The following is an 8,408-nucleotide window of genomic DNA, read 5'->3' on the forward strand; positions in this document are numbered from 1 at the left end:
CAGGCTGGGACAGGAATTCCTACCTTGGAGCACCTTCCAGTGCCTGAAGGGGCACTGTTTCCAGGGGAAGACACAGGACAAGCAGTGCAGCTTTCCCATTGCTGTGAGGATGGTGAGAGCCTGGCCCAGGTTGCCCAGGGAAGCTGTGGCTGCCCCATCCCTGGCAGTGTTGAAGGGCAGGTTGGATGGGGCTTGGAGCAGCCTGGGCAGGTGGGAGGTGTCCCTGCCCATGCAGGGTGTTGGGGTGGATGATCTTTAAGGTCCCTTCCAACCCAAACCAACCTGGGATTCCATGATTCTATGATACTTGATGTGAACTGTCCTGCTGGCACACTCCTTGGTCTTCTCTTGGCCAAGCACCATCTTTTTGCTGTGTGATAGAGAGCACGTGGTGCTGCTGAGCCAGAACCAGGGCTTGTCCTTCAGCCTCTCACCCTGAACATGCTGGTTTGTGGGAAATCCCCTGGGAGAGAAGGCCTTGGCCATAAACCATGGCAGAACCAGGCTGCTGTTCCTGCATCTTCCTTGGTGGGAGCTGTGCTGGGAACTTGGTGTGCAAGTCCAAGCCTTTTCTTTTCCTTCATGGGAGAGCCAGAGCTTCCTGGGTGTAGATGTTGCTGGAAAATAAACAGCAGGGAAGAGATCCCAGGCTCCTGCTGCCCCTGAGGGGTGAGGTGTGGAGCTCCGGAGCTGGAACCAGCGTCTGCCTTTCTTCGGTGTTAAAGCCACTGGCTGGACACACAATGTTCTTGTTTGCCTTCCTGTCATGTTGCTGGTCCCCTTAACTGTGTCCCCTTTGGCCACCACCTTCTCCCTGTGCAGGGCACGGGTGCCAGGCCCTACCTGGGGCAGGTTGGTGCTGAGGACGCCGACGGCATCGACATGGCGTACCGGGTGCTGGCTGACCACGCACGCACCATCACCCTGGCCCTGTCCGACGGGGGCAGGCCTGACAACACTGGCAGAGGGTAAGAAAGGAGCTGCCCCTCCTCTTCAGCTTCTCTGAGGGCTGTGGGATGTCACCTGTCTCTGGGATGTCACAGGATGCATCACTCAAGCAGTGGGGATCGAAGCGTTTGCTCTGTATTTTTGAATGCCTGTAGCCAGGTCAGCCCAAAAGGCCAAGACACACAGATCTGAGGGTCCTTGTAGCACAGTCCTGCTGTGCCAGCCCCCAGAAAGGGTCACCATGGGCAGACAGACATGAAACCCTGCTCGGTGCAGTCCTGCTTTGCAAAAACCCAGTGAAGTTTGGGCTGAGGGCTGTGTTGTGGGAGCTGCTGACTTTGAAGCACAGAGTGAGGCTGGGTCTTGGATCTGGAGCCTGGCCCCTCACCTCTGGCTTGCTGCTGGCCTGAGCAGCCCATTGAGAGAAGATGTGGGATGAGAACTGGGTGGATGGTGCTGGATCCCCTGGGAAGAGCTGAGAGGTGTGATGTCTGCATGGGGGGCTCTGCTGTTCTAGGTACGTGCTGAGGAGGATCCTCCGGCGGGCTGTGCGCTACTCCCACGAGAAGCTCAACGCCCCCAAGGGTTTCTTTGCCACTCTGGTTGATGTGGTGGTGCAGTCACTGGTGAGTTCTTCCCCTGCTCTGCTGTCTCTGCTGAAGACTTCCTGTGCTGAAGTCTGCAGATCTCCCTGCTGAAGGACTAATTCTCTTGGGTCTGCAGGGAGATGCCTTTCCCGAGCTGAAGAAGGACCCGGACATGGTGAAGGACATTATCAATGAGGAAGAGGATCAGTTCCTGAAAACACTCAGCAGAGGACGTCGCATCCTTGACAGGAAGATTCAGAGTCTGGGAGACAGTAAAACCATCCCTGGTAAGGCTGGGACTTCTGTCTGGGTGCACCAAAGGTAATTTCTTATCTGGGACCAACTTCGGGCTCAGCTGGGTTGGAAACTGAGCTGATGGAAGATGTGTGGGATGAGCTGGAGTCACTGAGGCTGGTGAAGGGACTAAAGGGAAAGTCTTATGAGGAGAGGCTGAGGGAGCTGGGGTTGTTCAGCCTGGAGGAGACTCAAGGGAGACCTGATCACCCTCTACATCTACCTGAAGGGTTGTAGTCACGTGGGGTTGGGCTCTTCTCCCAGGCAACCAGTGACAGGATGAGAGGCCTGGCCTGAAGCTGCACCAGGGGAGGTTTAGGTTGGATATCAGGAAGCACTTCCTCATGGAAAGGGTGATCAGACCTTGGAATGGACTGCCCAGGGAAGGGGTGGAGGCACCATCCCTGGAGGTGCTCAGGGAAAGGCTGGAGGTGGCACTTAGTGCCATGGTCTGGAGATGTGGTGGTGTCAGGTCACAGGCTGGACTTGATGATCTTGGAGGTCTTTTCCAGCCTCAATAATTCTGTGATTCTGTGTGATTCAAAAGCCTGTTGCTCACAGCTGGGCCACCCACCTCTTCCCCTCTGCCCTGTGTTTACTTGCTCGGGTTTCTGAGCTGCCCAGACACAACGTGGTGATCTCTGTGCTGTCAGAGGAGCCTTTCAGGTGTTCATCTTCACCAGATCTGCTCACTGTCCTGCCACAGCAGAGCCAGTTGGGTGGGACGGAGCCAGTGGGAGAGGGGGCACAGGAGCAGTGTCTTTGTGGAGCAGGAGGGCTGACTGCTTCGCTTTTCCTCTGCAGGTGACACTGCCTGGCTGCTCTATGACACCTATTGTGGACATGGAGGGTTTTGAAGAGGAGCGGAAAAATGCGCAGGTAGAGGAACAGCTCCAGGGGAGCTGCTCTGCAGGGAGGGTTCCCTTCTGCTCAGCTTGCTGTGGGCAGGGAGGGTTCCCTTCTGCTCAGCTTGCTGTGGGCAGGGAGGGTTCCCTTCTGCTCAGCTTGCTGTGGGCAGGGAGGGTTCCCTTCTGCTCAGCTTGCTGTGGGCAGGGAGGGTTCCCTTCTCAGTTTGCTGTCAGAGTGTTTGCTCCTTTCTTACTGGGTCTGCTCACACCCCCAGTGCCCCAGAGCCCTGGGCATGTCTAGAGGAAGGGTTTCAAACTGGAAGAGGGGAGATTTAGATGAGGTATTAGAAGAAATTCTTCACTCTGAGGGTGGTGAGAGCCTGGCCCAGGTTGCCCAGGGAAGCTGTGGCTGCCCCATCCCTGGCAGTGTTGAAGGGCAGGTTGGATGGGGCTTGGAGCAACCTGGGCTGGTGGGAGGTGTCCCTGCCCATGCAGGGGGGTTGGAACTAGATGATCTTGAAGGTCCCTTCCAACTTAAACCAGTCTGGGTTCTTTGTCACTGTGTGGGACACATCTTTCTGTGCAGCTGGGGCAGGGTCTGCTCACTAGCTCTGCAAAGTCAGGGGCCTGGAGCTCAGCCTTCAGAGTTGGTGATGTGCTGGGACAACTGCTCCTGTTCTGGGTGGGGAAGTTCAGGACTCCCCTGTTGGAGGAGCAGTGTCCAGACAGGCCTGCAGCTCAGGTGCCTCTCCCAGCACTTTGCTGCAGCAGAGAGAGGCATTGAGCTGGTGGCTGGGTACTTGCTGTGCCCTTGCTGGGCTCAGGCCTGCATGCTGGTACCACTGGAACAGCCTGCTCCCAAGTCAGAAAAGATGGGAACCCTCCAGCTGCTGGCACAGGGCAAAGCTCTGAACCCACCTCCCACCTCAGAACCCACCTCAGAAGCTCTGAGGGATGTGAGGGAGGGGTGTGACCAGGCTGGGGTGCACAGGCCAGTGCTGAGGTGGGTTTTCTCCAACTTTGGTGCTTGTTGTTGACAGCTCAAATCCCAAGGGAAAGGTGCAGGTGGGGAGGACCTCCTCATGCTGGACATTTATGCCATTGAAGAGCTGAGGGCCCGAGGGCTGGAGGTGACTGATGACTCACCAAAGTACAGCTATGCTTCAGATCAGAGTGGTGCCTATGGTAAGAAAAAGAAACCTTCTCAGAATCATCCTCTGCTGCCCAACCTTTCCTGGCATGTACCTCAGCAAGGTCTCCTTCTGGGCTCACCTTTCCTGGGAGGTGGGAGTGGAAATGTGTGCAGGACAACAGCCTGTGTGTAGCAAAGGGAGCAGGGGAGGAGGAGGGCAGATTGCTGGGGGCCCCACCTGCTGCTCAGGTCTGGGGTTGCCAACCTGCTCAGGGGTGTTTGGAGGGATTCCTGTTCCCTGCAGCTTTGTGTCTCTGCATTTCTGGGGCTATGTTTCCTTCTGCTCTTCTACCAGTATCACAGGAGACTGCAGGGCCCACTTCTTCTGGCTTTTGCTGCTCATGCTTTGGTTTGGTAGAGATTCAGGAGGCCCCAGGCTTGTAGCAGCACACGTGGCTGGTTTTTACCATCCAGGTGTGGAAGAAAGTGCCAACCCTGCCTTAGAGAGCACAGAATGCAATTCCCTCTTCTCCAACTAACCTTTACCTTGGTTCTTTCTCCTTCCTTAACCCTGCAAATGTAGCTGCCCCGAGCTCCTGCTCTAGCTGGGAGGTGTTCCTATGAAGTTCTCCTCCCACCTGGTGTCCACAAGGTTTTACTGACACTGCCTGTTGTCCTGGTGACAGATTTTGGGAGCCTCGTGGCCACTGTGCAAGCCATCCGCAGGGAGAAGAGGTTTGTGGAGGAGGTGTCCACTGGCCAGGAGTGTGGGATTGTGCTGGACCAGACCTGCTTCTACGCCGAGCAAGGGGGGCAGATCTATGACCAGGGCTACATGGTCAAGGAGGATGAGAGCAGAGAGGATGTGAGTTGAGCCTGAGAGCTTCTGGCTGGGCCCAGTGTGAGCTGGGGGCCTGGGCAGGGTGTGTGGAGAAGAAGGGACAAGCACACTCCATCACTCTCCTGTCCTTGGTTGCACAGTTTCCTTTCTGGATGTGCAGGGTGGACTGATGTGCTGGAGTTTGTTCCCTTTGCTTCCTGGGGAACTGAGCTCAAACAAGCTGGCTGAGAACGTGGGTGCCTGGGGCTGGGATTGCTGTGAGGACAAGGCTGGGAGGTGCAGGGAGCTGGGATTGCTGTGAGGACAGAGCTGGGAGGTGCTGGGAGCTGGGATTGCTGTGAGGACAAGGCTGGGAGGTGCAGGGAGCTGGGATTGCTGTGAGGACAGAGCTGGGAGGTGCTGGGAGCTGGGATTGCTGTGAGGACAAGGCTGGGAGGTGCAGGGAGCTGGGATTGCTGTGAGGACAGAGCTGGGAGGTGCTGGGAGCTGGGATTGCTGTGAGGACAAGGCTGTGAGGTGCAGGGAGCTGGGATTGCTGGGAGGAGGACAGGACTGGGAGGTGGTGGGAGCTGGGATTGCTGTGAGGAGGACTGGGCTGGGGGGTGATGAGCTGAGGTGAGGAACAGTTCCAGCTCTGCTGTGCCCTGTCCCCGTGCCCCATCTCCATGCTCTCTGCTTTGTGGCTCTCTCTGCTGTGCTTGGGGACACTCAGCTTTCTCCTGTCACACCCACCAGCCTGGCTCTCAGCTGAGACCTTTCCAGCTGCAGCTCAGACCCTGGTTGGACTGTCTTCTTGCCCTCTCACCTGCTCACTGGGTCCTTTTCCTTCTCTGGGCAGAAAACAGAATTCACAGTGAAGAACGTGCAGGTCCGAGGAGGCTACGTGCTCCACATAGGAACCCTCTATGGAAGCTTGAAAGTAGGAGATCAGGTCCACCTGTCCATTGATGAGGTGAGTGAAGAACTGGTGCAACAGCCACCCTCACCTCTTCCCTGGATTTTGCCTCCTTCTCTTGAAGCCACTTGAGTTGCCTGAAGTTTGGGGTCTGCTCTCCCTGTGGCACAAGATCATGGAATCACATCATGGAACGGTTTGGGTTGGAAGGGACCTTAAAGATCATTGAGATCCAACCCCCCTGCATGGGCAGGGACACCTCCCACCAGGCCAGGTTGCTCAAAGATGCTAGCAAGGAGTGTGGTCTTTCCAGTGGGGGTGACTCCAGGCCTCTCCTGCCTGGCATCTGGCTTCTTCCTGCCAGGGGACAGATAAGGCCCAGCTGGCTCAGGGCTGTGCTCCTTGGGTTTTGCTGTGCAGCAGCAGCACGTTTTGGGGCACAGCTGGGAGGTGGAGGTGTGGTGCTGTGGGGTGGTGTCTGTGGTGGCCTGGGCTGTCTGCCCCCCTCCAGACATGGCTCCCATGGGCTCAGCCTGCTCAGTGGGTGCTGCACTGAGCCTCCTCCGCAAGGTGTGTTTCCTGTGGAGCCAGAGGGGAGCCTCCCACCTTGCCAGAGCCTTTCCCTGATGAGTGTCTCTGTCATAAAATCACAGAATCATTTTGGTCAGAAAAGACCTTGTCCAACCTTTCACCCAGCCCTGCCAAGGCCACCACTGCCCCATGTCCCTCAGCTCCACATTTGCAGAGCTTTGAAATTCCTCCAGGGATGGGGACTCCCCCACTGCCCTGGGCAGCCTGGGCCAGGGCCTGACAGCCCTTTGGGGAAGGAACTGTTCCCAAGGTCCAATCTCAACCTCCCTGGGCAACTTGAGGTCATCTCTTGTCCCATCCCTTGTTCTTGGGGAGCAGAGACCAACCACCCTGGCTCCAACCTCCTCTCAGCAGCTGCAGAGCCAGCAGGTCTCCCCTCAGCTCCTTGTCTCCAGGCTGGACACCCCCAGCTCCCTCAGCTGCTCCTGCTCACACTTGTGCTCCAGCCCCTTCCCCCGCTCCCCTGCCCTTCTCTGGCCACGCTCCAGCCCCTCAGTGTCCTTGTCCTGAGGGGCCCAGAACTGACCCCAGGATTCGAGGAACTTTGTCTCTCCAGACAGACCCAATGAGGGGAAAAGTCCTGCACAGGTTTGGTGGGGAATGTCCCGCTTCCTTAGCAGTGGCTCCAAGGCAGCAAGCGTGCCAAGTTCCTCCTGTTCTCCTTAGGTTTCTGTTGGAGCAGCACCTTAACCTCCAGTTCTGCTGGCAGAGGGTGCTGTTGGCCCTGTCTAACGGTGCTTCCCCCCCTCAGAGCCGCAGGAGGCCGGTCATGAGCAACCACACGGCCACTCACATCCTCAACTTCGCCCTGCGCTCCGTGCTGGGGGAGGCGGAACAGAGGGGGTCGCTGGTGGCCCCCGACAGGCTGCGCTTCGACTTCACAGCCAAGGGAGCCTTGTCCAGCCAGGAGATCAAGAAGGTCGAAGGCATTGCCAACCAGATGATTGAGGAGGCAAAGGTATTTCCAGCTGCTGGGCTGGATGTGCTCAAGGGAAAAAATTGAGTGTGAGTCAAGGTTTTGGATGAGCTGGGGTGGGTGGGAGTTTGGCCCAGCGGGTCCCCTCAGCTGCTGATGTGCAGGCTGGCACCCCAGAGTATTCCAAGAGGGAAAACCCCATGTGGATTGCTCTGTGCATTGGTACTGAGCCCTCTCTTGGGTTACAGAGTCACAGAATTGTTCTGGTTGGAAAAGACCTTTAAGAAATTGAGACCAACCATTAACCCAACTCTCCTGTGTCTGGTGCTCACCTGTGTCCCTCAGCACGATGTCTACCCAGCTTCTAAACCCCTCCAAGGATGGGGATTCAACCACCTTCCTGGGCAGCCTGGGCCAGGGATTAATGACTCTTTCAGGCTCTGTGCCTGCTCTAGTGTCCCATGAGAGCCAAGACACGGTGGTTTTGCTGGCCTCTCTGGATGGACAGTGTACCCCCAAGTCCCCCAGTGTTGTGATGTCAGTGGTGAGAGAGCTACTCCATTTGGTGCCAGCCCAGGGTCAGAACAGACCCTAGAGGACCCTGTGCTCTGCTCAGGAGTCTGTGCTTAGGGAGGAAGGTACAGGAGCACGGGGGGGGTCTGAGCAGGCAGTGGAGTGAGGAATTCTGCAGATGGGGGGGCTCTCAATGGCTTTGGGAGCCCCACAGTTCAATAAACCCCAGCGTGGGCGAGGCGAGGCACGGAACATCCCTTTTAGGGCATCTTGGAGGCAATCTGGGAATGTGTGTGCCCTCAGCCACAGCTGAGAGGACTCCTCTCTGACCTGTGTCCCTGTCCTGTGCCCTGCAGCCTGTCTATGCCAAGGACTGCCCTCTGGCAGCAGCCAAAGCCATCCAGGGACTGCGGGCAGTGTTTGACGAGACCTACCCCGACCCCGTCCGCGTGGTCTCCATCGGCATCCCCGTGGAGGACCTGCTGGCTGACCCCTCAGGCCCTGCAGGCTCCATCACTTCCATCGAGTTCTGCGGAGGGACGTGAGTGTCTGCAGAGGCAGGATGGTCTGGAAAGGATTCCGAGGGGAGCCTGAGCTCCCAAGGGCTGCTGAGTGCTGTGGGCGTGTGCTGGGCCGCAGCCAGGGCAGGGCTGGAGGTGCTGATGTGTTCCCAACCCTGAGTCAAGCTGTGTTTCAGATCAGCCTTTCCAGGCAGGAAAGTTACCTCTGTGCTGTCCCTGCCCACACATGTGGTCTTCAGCAGTGCTGGGAACACAGCCCTGGCCACCTTTTCCTCACTCTTCACTTTCAGTGGCTGGGGTGGGGGTTTTTCGCGTGCCCCCG

General features: G+C 57.4%; 1 protein-coding gene across 1 annotated transcript in view; it reads left to right on the top strand.

The window, feature by feature from the left end:
• Window positions 1-8,408, top strand: part of AARS (alanyl-tRNA synthetase) — a 20,850-nt gene that overhangs the window by 5,857 nt on the left and 6,585 nt on the right. Inside the window, 10 exon segments of the mRNA XM_010001041.1 lie at window positions 823-968; window positions 1,466-1,574; window positions 1,672-1,822; window positions 2,634-2,665; window positions 2,667-2,708; window positions 3,718-3,862; window positions 4,496-4,674; window positions 5,489-5,602; window positions 6,888-7,094; window positions 7,922-8,106. Coding sequence (XP_009999343.1) covers window positions 823-968; window positions 1,466-1,574; window positions 1,672-1,822; window positions 2,634-2,665; window positions 2,667-2,708; window positions 3,718-3,862; window positions 4,496-4,674; window positions 5,489-5,602; window positions 6,888-7,094; window positions 7,922-8,106 — 1,310 coding nt within the window.

The sequence above is a fragment of the Chaetura pelagica genome, unplaced genomic scaffold, assembly GCF_000747805.2.
Source record: "Chaetura pelagica isolate M959 unplaced genomic scaffold, ChaPel_1.0 scaffold856, whole genome shotgun sequence".
Taxonomy (NCBI): domain Eukaryota; kingdom Metazoa; phylum Chordata; class Aves; order Apodiformes; family Apodidae; genus Chaetura; species Chaetura pelagica.